Consider the following 19,455-nt stretch of genomic DNA (forward strand, 5'->3'; position numbering starts at 1 on the left):
ACATTATAAATATAAGTTTTATACATAAGTAGTAACTAATAATTGTGTATAGTGTTAGTTATTAAAATAGAAAAAATAAAAATAAAATTGTTATAAAATATTGATTGTATTTGTATAATAATAATAATAAAAAAATAATCAATAATATCATTCAAACTACATGTAAAAATGTGTACAATATAAATAAGTCAAAAGGTAGTATAATATGAAAATAGTTTAGTAATAGTTTTTACTATTACAAATTTTTAGAATATTAGCTAATAAAAATAAAAATAATAACAATCTTAATAATTAACACCATACATAATTATTAGTTACTACTTATGTATAAAACTTATATTTATAATATATACTTTATGTATACTTATATAATAGTACAAAGTGTCCGCGTTCTGTTAAGTACCTTTTTACCAGACCGCACAAAGTGTCCGCGTTCTGCATTTTAAACAATGGACAGTACAAAGTGACCGTTTACCCCGTTTATCAAAATCAAAACATAATTATTTTTTCTTTAACACAAGTTTTAAAACTCATTTTTATGGCTGAGAAACAAATCAATCGTATAGGTAGGTATCCAATATCGTCAAATAATATTAAGTACCTATATGTAATAGTTTATTAAAAAATAGTACCTACTATAAAATATTTATTAATAAATAGAATTTAGTAGTGATTAGTGAATGATATGTTATCTAATAGGTAGTATTTAATTTTATTGACATATTCAGCTGCTTAAATTATGAAATATTAGATGTAGAGATTAATTAAAAAATGTAAAACTATTAGGTATTATTGTTTATTTTAATATTATTATTCCAACGTTTTACTAGTCCACGGATAAAATAACTCAATAAATATATACAAAAATCGTCCTCGTGCGTCCTCTTCGTCTACAAACATATGCAATATATACCTATTATTGTATAATAATACAACATGGCAAATTTGGGTTCAGCAGAATTATTCAGTGGCGTACACTCAAATATAAGGGCAATAATAATATATAGGGCACGTTCAATGGAAAATAAATCACCTTTCCACCAAATCAATCACTAAAAAGAAATGGAAATTAGTACATTAATCATTATTCTAATATGCTGCTATTATTGACAAATGTATTAATTACAGTGTCTGTATCAATTTGACTTTAACATTTTCGCACAAAAGTACCATTAAACTTTCAAGACAAAAAATTCAGGAGTAGCAGCTGCTACCCTAGATCTAGAACCCTCTAGTGTGCGCTACTAGCAGAATCTTTTTTGTGTTGTTAGTTTTAATATTATATTAAATTTACCTATTTATAAATTTAAAGTTAAGAATATTATCTGTATTCTCTCGCCAGTCTCGCCGGTTTTTTTCATACCTATTTCTATTTTATACCGAGTGGTTCCTTCGTGTTCTCTTCCACATAATATACGTTATCGGTGTATCAGTGTCCTCATAATGTATATAATTTATGTTATAGGATTGTATTAAAAAAAAAAAAATAAATAGAAATATATTAAAACGCATATAAACTGGTGATATGCATTCATTAATAATCACGGGATGCATCTCGTACCTACGATCTAAAATTCCATAGTATTATGCATTATAATATTACGCCATCGCCCCATCGGTACGGCGTGAGGTTGTGTTTTATATCGCCTGAGAAAAATACAAAAAAAAATAATATATTTATATATATATATATATATGTGTGTATGTGTGTATAATGTGTATATACATATCATATAATTTAATTGGGAAACTTTCTACGAATAATTTATGTACGAGATCCATTAGTCCTTATGTATATTATCGTTTGTCAAATAGGATACAAGACGTGTGTTTATCGATGATAATCCGGTTTCTGGCGGTAAAAACACTATATAGGTATAATGCATTTCGAAAAGCATTTTTGATCAGCCCAGCGCGGCGCTTCCAAAAACAACCATATAATAACATAATTTATAATATACCTGTTTCACCCTACCGCTCCCGGCACCTGATCATACCCATCACTCCAATCGGTAATCTGAGACTACGAGTGATACTCTTGACGTAGAATGTTAATGAAAAGAAAAAAATAATGTATTTTAAACTTTTTTTACGAATATTATTATTCTACTGCAGGTTGCTTTCGTGTAGATATTTAAAGTTAATATACCTATTATATTATTTGTATATAAAATTAAATAATAATTATTATATATATATTTGTATCAATGATCTATTTTATTATATTATAAACTAATATCGAATTGATTTTCAAACTTAATATTATTTTCTTATACAATTTAATTGCAACTGAAATTAATAAAAGACTTTGGGTCAAGGTCTTATAATCAAAATATGCCGTGGACGAATTGTCTTAATTTTTTGTTTTTACGATATTATAAAATTAGTTTATTGTAATTTAACTCAAAATTTGTTTTGTTTATTTCAACGTTACATTAAACACACATAAATAAATAATCTATGAAAGATATGATTATAAAATGATTCTAACCATCACCGTACACGTTCGCCAAAAGTGTATAGTTAAGGCCAGGCAGAATTCAATGAGCTTGATTTATTGGATGCTCTAGAATATATTATAATGCATGTAAATAAACTGAGAGAAAATTATACCTTTTTTTAAATGTACATTATGTTATCGGCAACAAATTTATTATTAAACGTTCTTTAAAAGTAATAAACTGCGATAAAACCTAAAATGAGTAAAAAAATATGCAACACACAATTATTTAAACTTTTATAGTGTGTGTTAAATATAATATTAACTGTACCTAATGTTAAGCGTCTTCAATAAACCTTTATTAGAATAATACAAACCATACAAAAGCATTTAAAACAATTCAAAAACTAATTAATTATAAAAAAAAGTTAATTTGTGTTTTATTTGATATTATACTGTTTGTTCTTTACAATATTATATTATTTTGATAAATTCGTTTGTTAACATTTGATTATCAGCGGTGTGTTTTTGTCATATTAATCATCGATAAACCAAGTATAAAACCTGGCAGGATTTGTATTTGCTATCCAATATTTACAAATATTATATTATATTTTAAATACTTTTGAGATAAACTAGAAGGCTGTCCAAGGTTAGGAATTTAATTCTTTTATTAATAACCTATTATTGTAATTTACACAACGTCCATCAATATAGTAGCCAGTAGGTACCACTACGTACTTAACCTATCTGAAATTGATACATAATATACATAAAAACTGACAGCACTTATATTAAAATGTACAAAATTTGTTATTTTTTTCAAAAATATTCTTTTAATAAGCTTATAATTTTTAGGTATTTAATTTTAAATATAAAAAAATTAATAAGCGGCAATGTTATACATATTTGTGTAACTAGCGTATTTTGATATTTTTTGGATTCCTATATTGCTTGACTGCATGATTGTGTAAAAAATAAACTATGCTGATTTGGGTTGAAGATATGTAAAATTATCACCCAAACAGAGTTTCTACATTTTTATAAACTTAACTACTACCTATTAAATATTTATAATTAATATTTCATTTTAGATTCTGAGCGGTGATATAAATGTATTATTATTAAAAAGATGTGATTTTTTTTTTGTCATCAGTCGTACATTTTTGGAACATAAAAATGCTTCAACCATCAACTTAAATATATCTTTTCAGGTAGAAAAATGAATCTTATTGGTAATACGGAGATCAAAAGTAAAAAAATAACATTTATTTTCTTAATAATTAAAACATATTTAAGAAAATTGAGAACTTTTTATTTTATTATAGTTCGAAAATCAATAATTAAAGGTACTTGACATTTTTACAAAATATTTATATTTACATCATCTATACAATATGATATGATTGACTCTTTACGAGCTAGGCATGTTAATTTACGATTTTTTTTATTTTAGGTTTTTTAATATCGATTAAAAGATGTGTGTTCTTTGGAATAGCTTAAAAATGTAATACAAGCAGATTCCTCCGCGAGTTGTTTTTACTAGATTAAAAAAAAATCCCATGAACACAGAATGTGAACGTAAAAGATATGAGAATGTTAATCCGTTAAGGTGTAACTGTGTAAGTGTGAAGTGACTAGGGAGAATAGAGTAAAAAAATAATTCGTCGAAATAAGGAGTGTCATTAATTGTAGACAAAATTAAGGGGAATATGATTCAGACGAGTGGACGACTATGGAAAAAATGGGCGTTACCGGTTTGTGTGCATATTTATTATTTACCCTATTTTGCAACTCGTTTGCGCACAAACGCACAACTAGATTGCGTACACTAATATTGAATTTACATTTTACATTATATAATTAATTTTTAAATATGAACGAAATTATGTGTTTATACTATGGAATACGATGTTCATTATTCTATTTTACATAGTTTTAATCATTATCCGTGGGCATATAGGAACAACTTGTGTATTAATTGTTGCATTTTTTATACATACAATCATTAATATAATAAAAATATTATTAATATTTTCAAACGCAACATTTTTGGCAAAAACCAATTTAACCTACTGTAATACTAATAAATTGCTTTACCAAATAACGATGTCAAAAATCGTAACATGAAATATACTCAGTGATCCGTCTCAGCTCAGAATCTCTTTACTAATTCGATGATACATCATTGAATTCAAAATTAAAAAAAATCATGGAATAACAAATCACACAAATGTTGTTTTGTTATCTTCGCTTTGCTCAATGGCCGCATTCTACTAGCCCGGTGGGGAGAAGTCGTCGTCTGGCATTATCTTTCAAGACCACGTGCACATATCTCCCGTGTAATGCGCGTCATCGCATATGTCTTGTGTCTTGTCTTTGTGTCTTATCATACAATTTCCGGTCCATCGTCCATTCCATTTTATTCAGTGAATTCAGCTGGTTTTGGTTAAATATCTGATAGTGTTTTTCTGCTGTCGACCGTTAAAGTCGTATTCGCATTCGCCAATTTATTGGTAGAAACTTTGTAAGAATATATAATATTAGTTGTATTCGGTAATTAGACTCGTGTGATAATTATCATAACTAACTATGGATAACGACGTTGGCTTCAACGATAGAGTTATACGCAAAAACTTCTTATGGTAAATTTAAATTACTAATCATTACGGTAAATATATTACGATATTTATTATGTATTATTGTTTTTTATTCTTTCAGTAAAATCTACGGTATTGTATTGTGCCAACTGCTAATCGCTATAGCATTTATGACTGTGGCAACTTTTCACGATCCCACTAGACTTTTTTTAAAATCATATCCTAGCCTCAGGATCATCACAAGTATTATTACTTTAAGTATTTTAATAACACTCGCTTTCTGTGAAAAATTACGCCGCAAGAGTCCTATTAACTATATTTTCTTGTTTGTAATTACCATAGCTCTATCATTTTTATTAGCAGTGACTGTGTCTCGTTACTATCCCAAACAAGTGCTTTCGGCTCTCAGCCTAGCTACAATAATATGTTTTGCTCTCACAATATTTGCACTTCAGACTAAAATAGATTTTACAGTCATGGGTAGTACCTTAATGGTAGCTATAATAATTTTAATGGTTGCGTCTATCGTCGTTATATTATACCCTGCTAAATTAATGACACTCATAATTTCATGTGCAGGATCAATAATATATTCGTTTTTTCTTATTTATGACACCCAAATGATGGTCGGCAGTAACCATAGATATTCAATAACTCCAAAAGAATATATACTTGCAGTATTAGCCATTTATATAGACGTAATTAACATTTTCTCCGATATATTTACCATTATTGTTGTTGGTGATTAAACAATATTTATGTGTTAGGATTATAAATAATATAACACAACTTTTGAATGTTTCCTTAAAATAATAATTGTAGATTATTCCTTTTGTCAATTATTTTTCTAAGTAAATAATATAGTTTAATATGTTAAATACTTTTTCTTATTAAATATTTATAGAAAAATAATATAGAAAAAAAAAATTTAATATACATGTTTAATAATTTATGTTTTTAAATAATTTGTGCAAATCTAGTATGTATTTTATCTAGAGTAATTCATTTTGTAAAAAAAAAAAATATATTTTTTAAGAAATAATTATATTTGTTTAATTAACATACATAAAAAAGTTAATTTTTTAATTTATAAATTATACTACTATTAATTATACTATTAAATTATATTCACTAATGTTAATTATTTTTGTACACAATATCATGAATTGTTTACATCGTATGTATATGTATAACCATCGGTACCTATCTAGTATCTATACATATTTTTAACTTATTTATATTTTATCATAACTTGATATGTTTTTTAGATCATTGAATTTTATTTAATGAATATTTTACATGTATAAATTATAATAATTGATGATACACAATATAAAAATGTAATTGTTTTGTTTTGTATTAAATGATCTTAAAATATTCAAGTTAAACAATGATATTTTGTTTTTAGTATTTTACATTAATAATCCAGAAAACCAACTCATGAAATATGATACTTAGTCTTTTAGTAGACATTCTAATTGATTATTTACTTTGTACATATTAAAAGAATTGTTGTTGTTTTGTTAATTTTTCATATTTAAAATATGCAAAACATGTAAGATAAAATTAGGATTATACAAACAGTTTTAGTTAAATGTTATGTTAAATAATGGGTCATATAACTCACATAGGCACATAGCTAATAGTTTATCAGGTATATTTAAAATAAATTTAGGTACTTAGATTAAATAATGGTATATGAAAATCCTTGTGACATGTTATAATTTGTTAAAAGATCAATGTTTGGAACTTTCACCAAAAAATTATAGTTATTTGAATTCCTCAAAAATATCTATTGCAATAATATTAACTTATTCAAGGTAATTTTTTTTTTTTTTTTTATTAAAAATAAAGGCTTCGACATCTATGGTCATTAGCCTATACAGTGTTAAATTAACTTAGAATTATAGATATGATAGATAAGATTACAATATACAATATTACAAGATCATAAAATAAATAAGGTTTTACATTTTAAAAGTATATATATAATATACATAAGTATTTACATTTGGGATATTATAATAAGTTTATAAGATTAATAGATCTGTAAAAATTAAAAATGGCGTCAACGTTAGCTTCCCCTAATGCTTCCTCCATATTAGTAGGGTGACTTAGAATTTTACATTCTTCATTAAACATAGGGCAGTGAAGTGTGATATGCTCGATTGACAAAATTTCATTGCATTGATGGCAGATTGGCTGTTCTTCTTGTAGGTTGAATAAATAAGAATGGGTGAGCCGTGTATGGCCAATTCTAGCTCTAGTGGTGACAATGTCTACTAGACGTGCTGTATTAGTGGGAGGACACCATTTTTTGATGGTCTTTTTTTATATTTTTTAATTTATTATTTATTATGCAATCCCACTGGGATTGCCACTGTTGGAGAGCTATTGTATTGCCTATTCTCAATATGTCTTTATATGGTAGTGATTTAATTTCAATTGAATCAGTGGATAATATAGCTTGGTTTGCTAATAGGTCAACTTCTTCATTCCCAGTGATGCCAGTATGAGAAAGGACCCACATGAACTCGATAATATTATTTGATTTGGACGTTATGTTGAGTATTTGTTGGGAGATTTCATTAGACTGGTTAGTTGATAGGAGAGAAGTTAGGGCACTGAGAGAGTCGCTTATGATTAATTATTTGTATAAATTTTCTCTTAAATACTTACCATCATAGTGCTATAAACAATTTTGTGAAAAAAAAAAATGAAAACTGAAATAAATAAATGTATAATTGGAAAAATTGTTACATTTCTGCTCTCGTGATTTTTTTTTACTTTCTTTTCACTTCTTAACTTTTACTTCTATCTCTATTGTTTGATATTTATCTCAAAATTTTCTCTCTGTGGACAGTTTTTTAGTTATAAATAAATATAATTTTAAAAGTCTTAAGGTCTATTTTATATATTCTAACTTCAAATCTTGTTTCTAGATGGCTTAGTATATACCATGTATATGTGTAGACAGACACTTGGATTAGGTATGTTTTCTCTGTGAACTGTTGAACTATGGATGTTAATTTTTGTCAATTTTAGTACATAGCTGACCGATAGCTACTATTTATACTATTTATTTAGTAAAATGAATATTTCTTAACTGGGTGTCTAACAAGATTCAATTAGATGCCAATTTATAAAATATATTTCTAAAATTTACATATGATGCATATACCTAACTATTATTTAGATTTTAGAATAACATAGGTTATATCTATAGAATTAAGTCCAATAGAGCAGTAAAGCAGTATAACACAGTAAAACTAAACAATTATAGATAAACAAACATTAAGTTTTAGAACAATCAATTAGTGGTGTCGTCATTTATAAAAATGTAGTAATTATATTAATGCTTTATTAAATTAATATTTTAAAGTTTTTTTTTTTTTAAATATTAAAATATAACAAAATACTAGTTAATGTACTTAGTATAATATATTGTCTGATTATTTAAAATTTAAAAAGTATGATTCACAATATATATAAAAATATATATTTGATAAATATTTGCATAGGAACTATTTAATATTGTATAAGTAATAAGTATATTTGGTTTACAGAGTGAAATATGAATCTGTTGAAATTGGAAATCACATTTGTTACAATTTCGGTAGAAAATTATATTATAATATTAATATATTAATATATTATTTTGAACTAATAAGTTCCTAACTTAAAAATAAAAATTTTAAATTAATACATAAGTAGTAAATAATCGTGCACTCTATTTACTATTTTACTAGGTAAATTTATAGATTTTTAAATAATTAAATTATCCAAATTAAATCTAATACTTAATAGTACTAACTTAAACTTTGGTTTAGAATGATTCAATTCATGACAAAATTGAGAAATAAAGATTTGGCCTTCACTCTTCAAATTTTATTTTTCTTTATTTACTGAATCCGGTTTGTTTTTATTTTGTTAAACATATTTAGTTCACAGCTATCAGAATTATGATTAAACTGTTTGGTTAAATTTTAATTGACATTGTATAAATATTTTATTTTTGGTAAGCTTATTAAAAACTATTGACTGAATGTTGAATGGAAAGGGTATACTTGTACAGTTGAACGTTCTTGTGAATTTTTCCAAGTGAACTAAATTACTCATTCAGTTAGGTAAAACATAATACAATAATTTTAATTTAAATGAAATATCATCAATAATTCATATTATACAAATAAAAATTATGATTTTAAACTATTTCAATCTTAAACATACAATTTTAAATACAATTCATTAGTTATATTCAGAAATATAATACCTATACAGTACTCATTAAAATATATTAATATGTCATTATTTTTATTTAATTATTTGCTTAGATCATACAATTTATAGTAATATAATTTAATATCAGATATCAGTCGTGGACAGGGTTAGAATGTTTTTCAAAAAAATTGTTTTAAACATTTTATACATAAATATTTGTGTATATATATATATATATATTAAAAAAAGTGGGCAAGTGGGTATCGCTCTGCTGTATAGTAGAGATGGAGAGTAGGTCACTGGTCGTGTGGATGTGTTAAATTTAAATGCAATGACGGGTATCATTGTATACAAAAAACGATTCTGAACGGAGATGATTTGTCAGTCAATGATAATTAGTTAGATATATTATATTATTATTACTTATATTTAAATTGCAATATATCGTTATTTTACGCGATTTCGTAAAAAAATAAATTTCATACGCTCATAAAATGTTTTCTATATTGACGCTGGAATTTTTTTTTTACAATTACTTAAAGGAAAACTTTTTGCGGCGTTGCATAAGTATTGCGAAAGCTGTTCCCGCGACGCCGTCCGTTCTAAACTAGAAAAAGAAGGTATGCCATATAACTTTGATGCAGATAATAAAATAATGATGTTAATTTATATTTTATAATAGACCTATGTACCTATGTTAACTTGAAACAAAGCAATGTTATGAATTAAATTTATTTTTATTAGTTGTTTAGAACATTACAAAAACCCATCTAAAAAACGTTTTGCTTTATTTATAGAAATATGTTTTTTCAAGCCCTAGGTGTGAATGTATTATATATTATATTAATACCTATTAGGTATACCAATTATAAAATATTAAGTTATCAAATCGTGATGAAATATGTATTATCAGTGCACACGTCTGGCGCGGACTACGTTGGAAAATGGCGTATGCGGAACTAGTAAATCACCGATCGAAAGTACGGAATTTGCCTCATTTCAAAGTTACTGAGATAATAACAACAAATTATATCGGTCCCTTGGACCATAGGTCTACTATGTACGGAGCCATGCTCGTCTCGCCTGTGGCCTCGGGCCAGTGCAAACGATTCGACACGTACAACCTTAGATCATTTACTATGGATAGAGCCATAGTCCCGATATTTGAAGCACATATAAGCGACAAATCTCTCCATTCATTGACATTCATTATCTGCACATTCGCGAGTGTACTTGTCGCATATTCATTCTAATGTTTTTACCTAACCTAACCTAACACTGCACCAGTTCCGAATAAATATGCGACGAATATACTCGCGCATGCGCAAATAATGAATATCAAGGAGAGACTCGTCGCTAAATGTCCTTCAAATTGTTTACACAGGCGAGATAGGCCATGGCTCCATCCATAGTATATGATATTATGATCTAAGCGTACAACATACGAAGTGACGAGATGCGTCATTTGCACATGCACAGGTATACTCGTCGCGTATTTATACCTATGTACCTCGTACTCGAAAAGCGTATAGTCCCTCGACGAGACGCGCCGTTTGCGCATGCGTGAGTACCCCCCCCCCCCCACTAAAATTCGTCAACAATGGTCGTTCGGATTGTATCAGAGTTATAGATAGAACTAATAATATCGGTGATATACGTCCACTGATCGCGGGAACTGCGGTTAGTGTCGTGAGTAGACTCGTGTGGTTCGCACGTTGTTAACTGTGGTGTCCGTTATCAATTAATATTTAAACCATGAGTGCTGGCGGGATTTATGATGCTAGCGGAAACGATCCGTTAGTGTTTGACCTTGGATCTCATTCAATACGTTTTGGGTTCTGCGATCGCAATTCGCCACACTCAGATATACCAGCCGTGGTCGGTACCCTGTTGGATGGCACCGAGTCGACTGAGCGCCGTACTGATCGTATCAAGGAAAGTTTAACGTATTATGCGAACACCAACACTTTGTGCGTCCCTCGTGAAGGTAAGTTTTAAAACGTACTCCGTATGAAAAGTTCGATTTGAAAACAGTGCAATAAAAAGTCCTAGTAACATTTTCGAGTCTTAAAATACAAATTATTCAATAAACAAAATTTAAATTAAAAAAATAATTAAAATACCTATATAAGTATTTCATTTTCTTATTAATATTAATTTATAATTCCTGATACCTACAATTAACAAATTTTTAATGTTCCATAGGTAAATTAAAATAAGTTAAAATTCAAAGTCTAAAAACACTTACTAATTATCCATTTCAAAAAATTAAATTATTGTTTATTCAAGTGTAGTTAAAACAATTATAATATTATACAAGAAAATTGTATGAATAATTTGTATTTTTGGATAAATTGTATAACATGTACTCCGAGTTTTTGTACAACAGTAAAACAATTGAATCCTGACTTTTTAACTAACTATTTAAAATCTGATATTTTGATTTATCACCTTTAAAAGATTTTTTTTGTTTCTTTTTTTAGGCATGGAACTTAAAAACATTATGCTCAATGGTTTAATCGAAGATTGGGATGCGTTTGAATACCTAATGGATTATGCTTATTCAAAGTGCTTATTCACTGATCCCCAGTTTCATCCTGTTGTATTTACTGAATCGCCATTAAATACAAAACAAAATAGAGAGAAACTAACAGAATTAATGTTTGAAAAATACAATGTGCCAGGGATTATGGTTTGCAAGAATGCTGCAGCAGCAGCTTTTTCTTGTACCATCCCCACAGGTATTATTGTTGATAGTGGTGCTACACATACATCTGCCATCCCAATCTATCAAGGATATGTAATATGCAACGCTATTGTCAGTACTCCAATGGGAGGAAATTTCATTATCAAAAGATGCCAACAGCACTTCTATGTTAGTAAAATTATAGTCCTTGCACCTACCTATTTACCTATTTATTTAATTAGAATATTTTTTATTTGACAACTATGAATTATTTTAATTTGTTTTTCAGAATAATAAAATTGATGTGATTCCAAATTACCTTGTTGCTAATAAACAATGGGTAAAACCAAAAAAAGCACCGATATGGTCTAGAAAAAATATGCTCCCCAAAGTAACTGATACTTGGCATAACTATATGTGTAAATCAGTTCTTGAAGACTTTCAGCATACTGTGTTAGAAGTTGCTGAAGATCCACTTGATAATAATAAAATAACTAACTTACCTACTTGTCATTATGAGTTTCCTAATGGTTACAATCAAGTAAATACTTAAATCTCTAATCATCAATTTTAAATGTATAAACATAAAAAGTAAATGAGAATAATAAGATGAATATTTTTATACACACAACTTAAAATAATATAATTCAAAATGTTATCATATTTTCTGAATATTTTATTAAAAAGTCATATTAATTACATAATGTATTATATTGACATAGATTATTACTTGGGTATAAAAAAAAAAAGTCTAAAAATATAATTAAAAGTAATTGTGTTTGGTTTATTTCAATTAAGTGTTATAATTTGATGGATTATTCATACCAAAATAAACGTTTTAATAAATTATTATCCAATTTAAAAACAAAATAATTTATAAGTTTAGTAAGATGTAAAACCCCCTTTTTATGAAACATATTTTAGTTCAAAAACTTAGACTATTTGATTATTAACTAAAATATAACATCAAATTTTAAAACATCAAATTGTTATGACTACTTAATTTAAAAACCGCCTCACCTACATATGTTGTTTTCGTCTTACTAACATACAACAGAATATTTGCGTTCAGCAGAATCCATTTTATATTGTTAGCTTTTATATTAGATTTGGTTTACCTTATTATCAAACTTAAAGGTAAGAATATCAAGGTAAAAAATATCAAGGCCAGGACATATTATCTAAGAAATCTCATAGAATCTTATTAATATTATAATTATGAAGCAAGTTATAGAATTTTAAGGTAGTAATATTTTATATAACTATAACTCATTTAAAAAATATATATATACATCAATAAAAGCCTATAAAATTCTATACAAAATATTCTTACCTTTAAGTGTGATAAATGGGGATTCGATCATAATATTAAAGCTAATAACATAAAATGGATTATGCTGAATACAAATCTGCTATGCTGTACATTAAGGACGGAAAAAACACATGCGGGTAAAACATTCTCTTAATTATCATTATAAATATTACATAGTCCTCAAGCAGGTATACACTGATAGTTAATACATAAATAATTTTTGTATAATATGTTCTTCCATGTTTTATGTAATATTTGATTTCAGTATATTTAAATAATAAAAATATTTAACTACCTATTGATTATTATTAATATCATTACTAAATGATTAAATCATTAGATTTAATTTAAAATAATAATTAATCATATTTAAATATAGGTACTATAAATTGTATAATAATGTAAAAGATTTTACAAATTTTAGGAATTTGGCGACGAAAGGTTCAAAATACCAGAATTATTATTCTGTTCTGATATTAAAAAGAATCACTTGTTCAGCCTAAGTGAAATTGTCCACCTTTGTGCATCATTATGCAGTAAAGAAATGAGAGACGAATTATATGACAATATTATACTAACTGGAGGAAATTCTTTAATAAAAGTAAGTTATTAACATGTAATTGTATATTGAAAAAGTTGTTTATGTACTGATACCTATGTAAAGGGTTTTCCACGGAGATTACATAAAGATATTTCTATGGATTTAAAATGTCCAAGATTGAAATTAACTGCACCTATCAATTCAACTGCTAGAAGATTTGGTGCATGGATTGGTGGTTCATTATTAGCCACAGGTGAAAAATTTAATGATTTGTGGTTTAGCAGCGGCGAGTATTATGAAAGAGGCACAAATAAAATTAATCTCAACCATCGTTATATTTAATATTTTTTTTATATATATATTGAGGTTTAATGCTATGGTATTTTTACTAAGTTTTTATGGTAGATATAGTTTAAGTTTAAGATAAAGTAGGTTACACATAACGTGACCATGATTTTTTTCTTCAAAGCGGGACAACTGTACATTTTAATAGGAAAACGATATAATGTTGCGTCAAATTACAACACTAAAAATATAGTAAAACACATTGCGTTGACGCAGTGACAGCGATAACTAGCTGCAGCTACAATTAGATACTTATTTTTGTATCATTTTTATCTATGGACTAAGGACTATTGGTTTTAGTGTTTTACAGTATACAGTATACATTATTAATTTAATAATTTATGATTTTGATTGTGATCATTAAATACCTACCACAGGTCGACTTTTCTTAAAGTGAGACATTTTTAGGTTCTTTGAGGATATCGGGACAAAAAGCTCGAAAGAGGAACGTATGGTCACGTTAGTTATACATAGGTTACAAATGATTAGGATTTTTAATTTTTTTTAATTTGAAAATGTTAAGCAGATAGTTAAATAGATATTTTAATTACTTAAGTTATTAAGTAAGTTAGAAATTAATTATATATTATATTCAAGTTAAGTAGACAACTCTGGGGTTGCCTATTCCATAGGAACATGGCTTAACTACCCACATAAGCGTGCGCACAGGGGGGGGGGGCCGAAATTTTTATACATAGTAATACATGTTCTAAACATAACAATTTTTGATTTTTCAAAAATCATAAAACATTAAATAGGTAGGTGAAAAATAACTGATACACAATGATAATAAATAATAATAAATTAAATGTCTTTAAAAATAAAATTGATAATATATTATGTCATATTACCATTACACATTGCGAAACTGTATTAAACTGTGTTGGCAATTACAATATTTCTTATTTAATTAAAAAAATATATGTATTTGTTTTTAATCATATGAATGATTTATGCCTTAAATAGTGGGTCATTATGAGTAACTAAATTAAAGTATGTAACATTTTAATTTTTTCTTCCATCAGAGTTCAGGTTTCTTAATATTTATTGACTTAGCCCACCCTGCCTATGACTACCCACCCAGCAAGCATGCAGATAAATTATTTGGTGTACGTGAAAAGTGAGTGTTGTTTGTCTGCCACCCTACAATCACTAATCTCTACCGAGTTGTCTTCTTAACTTTGACCTTTAGTTATTAGAAATAACTTAAATATTGTAATATTTAATCATCTACAAAATAGAAAAAGTGTCGACAAATATACGAAAATAATAATAGATAATTTAACTAATGACTTAAATCTAATAAATAATTTATCATTGCATGAATACAATTAACATGATAATATATAGGTACAGTTGTAGAAATTAAGTATTAATAATCTGATTTTTTTTTATACCCAATATAAAAATATTTCTGTTATTTTTATTTAAATAAAATTTAAATAATCTAATTTTATGTGAAATTACCTATTGTAAATTTTATTTTAATAAATCTGAAGTATAAATAGTTATATATATAGTAGTATGATTAATATGATGTAATTTTATTTTATTCATTTTTACTTATTAAATACAATTAAAAACGTATGTTGTATTTACTGCATTTTTTTAAAAATATTCTTTTTAGTGATGAATGGTGATATCTTCTATTTCCAAATAGCTTATTACTATTAATTCCACACGAGTATCCACAACTACAGTAACTAATATAATGTCACTGTAGGTATATTTTTTTATAAACTTAATACATGTTATTAAATTAATTGACCACTTTTTTTTGTTCTTTTAAAATAATAACTAAATTCATTTTTCTACTAGAAAAAATATTGAATTTGAATTTTTTTTTTACTATAAGAAGTGTCCATAGACAAATATACACACACAAACACCACTGTAAACTAAAAGGTTAATTGTTTCATTCAAAATTTATAAGACAACAAGCAATAATGATTGTTTCATATTAGATCCTCATCATCATTATAATGGACATGAATTAAAAAATTATGGACTGGTCATGTATGCTCAAATTTTGGTAAGAAAATATTATTAGCACTAAATTATGCAATAGTAACTTAGCAGCAGTGTTAATGCTGAAAACATATAAAAATTAATATAACTATTTATATATGGATCATAAATAGCTTATTTCTTCAAGTTTTCCAGAAAAAACATGTCAACTACATGATGATGTAGTTTTATAACTAAATAAAATATATGTTGTACTTTTTTCTACAATTCTATTTATTAACTTTTATACTATTGGGAAGAAACTAATAAGTGTAAAATTAAATAGTATACCGGTGCAGATGATGGTATTAATATAAATCATAAATGTACCTTTTTAAAAATACTTACATAAATCATCAATAAACATTTGGAATAATATTATTACTAAGATAAATGGTTTTGCTGTAAAAGTTAATTTTATAAATATAAAAAACATTTTAAGCCTGATAAGTTTTTAAAAAAATTATTTAATGTGGTCCTGTAATAACACTAATAAAGAAATATGTTGATTCTATTTATAAATATTTGTACTTATGTTGTACTTAAATATTAGTAAATTATAGTTGACTCCTTATACATTATACATTAAGAATCAAGGCTGGTCTAAGAAATGTTTTTCCCTAAACAGTACATATTCTATATGCTATATTTTAAATTTTTTTAATGAAACTAATAAAAATATTCAAAAATATATTATTAACAGATATTTATTATTAGGGCTGGGATTTGTATGTAAATACATATTTTTATTAAAACATGATAAATTAATTATTTTAAATGTAACCTAACCTAACCTAACCGATGTTGATTTATTTATTTCAACAATTAAACGAATATTTCTAAAAGCTCCAAGTAGAATTGAAATATTTAAAAATAACTATCCAAACATCCCACTCCCTCCAGAGCCAATAATAACAAGGTGGGGGACATGGTTACAAGCGGTAAACTATTATTCCAATTATTTTAATGAAATTAAAAATATATTATCTATGTTGGATTCTGAACATGCAGCATCAATTTCCAAGGCAAAAGAAATTTTAGAGAGATCCAATATAAAATCTGATATATCATATGTTGTGTCTAATTTTAATTTTTTGGGTGAATCAATATCAAAGTTAGAAAATACCAAGATAAATTTAACTATTATCAAATTTAAAGGTAAGAATATTATCTAGAGCATTTCATAGGCTTTTATTGATATCATAATTTTTAAGTGAGTTATGGTTATGTAAAATATTAAAACTTTAAAATGCTCGTAACTCGCTTAAAAATTAAAATACCAATAACAGCTTATAAGATGCCCTAGATAATATTCTTACCTTTAAATTTAATAATAGGTAAATTTACTCTAATATTAAAGTTAACATCACAAAATGTGTTCTGCTGAACGAAAATTTGGTATGATCTACATTAGTAGGACAGAGACAACAAATGCGGGTATAACGAGTCCTCTTAATGTGAGCTAATACTTTATAGATTGAAGATACAGAATGTTAAATGGCGACGAAGACGAATACTTTTTTTAATACCGTATTAATTAATAAATATTTTTACATAATTTTATATAATACATTTACATATTAATACATTTTACATATTTTTATATAATTTTAAACAAAATTTTAAGTGCATATTTAAAAATAAATACATATTTTATAACATATTACAACATTTTTAGAAGCATATTTCGAGGATTTGTATGCATATAAATCTGGTCCCTACTCATGACCATAATTTGGAATATGTAGATACAATTTAACTATATTGTGAGTCATGAGCAGTCCATTGTGTATTAATCCAAAAGTTAAAAACAACAATAGTTCATTTATATATCTATTTTTTAGTTTTTTATATCGTTCCAAAAGTAATTTGGTACCTAATCTAATAAAATAATCTGTAATAATCTGTTTCTGAAATTGCACTTATATTAATGAACTAAAAACACAGATCAATATCACACAAATATGACATTTAAACAATGAAACAAGACATGACTATAAAGATACTAGACACAATATATACTACTTAGCTACTTTAAGTAGATTATTTTCTATGATTCTATAATACATGAAACTATAATGCAAGTATAGGTATATAAAATGTTAAAAACAACTTTCTATGTGTAAATAATCAAAAATAAATTATTTCTAAAATAGGTAACGAATATATTTGATTCGTGAAGAGGGGAAACATATTATCATATTATACTTATAATATTTAATTTAAAATACAAAATATACTTAGTTTGCCATTATACTTACCGATGTTACTACACAAACAACGTGCTTCAAAAAATGAAAAATTGTGTTTATTTGGTCGTATTTGATTAAATATTGCTTTTTTTATTTCTTTAATTTTGGACGATTTTGGCCAAGCACAATTCTTTTTTTCGTACCATAATACAGGAACTACCTCCACAGTATTTTCCAACACAAAATGTACCACACACCACACCATTTTATATTTTCGGTTCGTACAGAAAAAAGCATTAAAAACCGCGTGCGAAGAGACACGGAATATAAGCACAGAATAGATCATATTCATATATAAGTATCACCTATAACAAAAATAAATAAAAATGGAAGAACCGCGTCACTTGGAACCAGAAATCAAAGTCGAACTACTCGAACTATTTACTATTCTAAATTTCTAACGGCGACAGCGTGAAATGTGTTAGTGTGTATGTGAACATCGAGAATTAAAAATAATAGCAATAATAATATTATTACGTAATAGGTACGCGTTATCGTTTTTAGGGAAAAACGTTTACCGGCTGGGTACCCATACGGGTATTATTATATTACTTACTATACAGAACATAATATTTTAAAAATAGAAGCTCTCGAAATTCAAATATTTATCAATAGCTATTAAAATATTATCAAAATGCGATGTACGAGTAATACTACTGTCATTGACCATTACCCAATTTATCATAATACTTATGAACAGAGTTAAATTTTATTTGTTATTAATATAATTCATAAACATTATTATTATTATTATTATTATTATACTCCTTTTGAAAACCACATGAAAGTCCTTAAAAAATATGTAAGAAAAAGTCATCAACCCTTACAACAAACAGTCAAACAGTACAATGAATGCATAACTTATAAATTAAAATCGGATGTAAATAAAACATTTCTAATTCGATCACATTAAAAAATAATCATGCTAATGGACCTTTAATTAAAGAACTCGCCCCATTCTCAAGTATTCAGTATAAAACAATGATTTTTAATAATTTCGAAATTAAAATAAATCATGAAAGTGATTCATTTACATAAACAATTAACGTCG

The 19,455-nt window shown here is 26.3% G+C and overlaps 3 protein-coding genes across 3 annotated transcripts in view; 2 read left to right on the forward strand and 1 right to left on the reverse strand.

Annotated features, from left to right (window-relative positions):
* The window catches only part of LOC132926491 (uncharacterized), a 40,618-nt gene extending 21,803 nt beyond the window's left edge, over window positions 1–18,815 (reverse strand). The window contains exon 1 of the mRNA XM_060990857.1: window positions 18,414–18,815. Within this exon, the coding sequence (XP_060846840.1) occupies window positions 18,414–18,696 (283 nt within the window). The 5' untranslated portion in view covers window positions 18,697–18,815. The remainder of the gene's footprint in view (window positions 1–18,413) is intronic.
* LOC132927595 (protein lifeguard 1-like) lies at window positions 4,887–5,803 on the forward strand. Its single transcript, XM_060992151.1, has 2 exons — window positions 4,887–5,085; window positions 5,162–5,803. The coding sequence occupies exons 1-2, from the start codon at window positions 5,033–5,035 to the stop codon at window positions 5,787–5,789; spliced, it is 681 nt and encodes a 226-aa protein (XP_060848134.1). The 5' UTR covers window positions 4,887–5,032; the 3' UTR covers window positions 5,790–5,803.
* On the forward strand, window positions 10,984–14,142 carry LOC132927868 (actin-like protein 6B). The gene is made up of 5 exons (XM_060992447.1): window positions 10,984–11,248; window positions 11,745–12,136; window positions 12,237–12,488; window positions 13,684–13,860; window positions 13,924–14,142. Exons 1-5 carry the CDS (start codon window positions 11,017–11,019, stop codon window positions 14,140–14,142), a joined length of 1,272 nt encoding a protein of 423 aa, XP_060848430.1. The 5' UTR covers window positions 10,984–11,016.
* Window positions 18,816–19,455: the final 640 nt, after the last annotated feature.

This window comes from Rhopalosiphum padi, chromosome 3, assembly GCF_020882245.1.
Source record: "Rhopalosiphum padi isolate XX-2018 chromosome 3, ASM2088224v1, whole genome shotgun sequence".
Classification (NCBI taxonomy): Eukaryota; Metazoa; Arthropoda; class Insecta; order Hemiptera; family Aphididae; genus Rhopalosiphum; species Rhopalosiphum padi.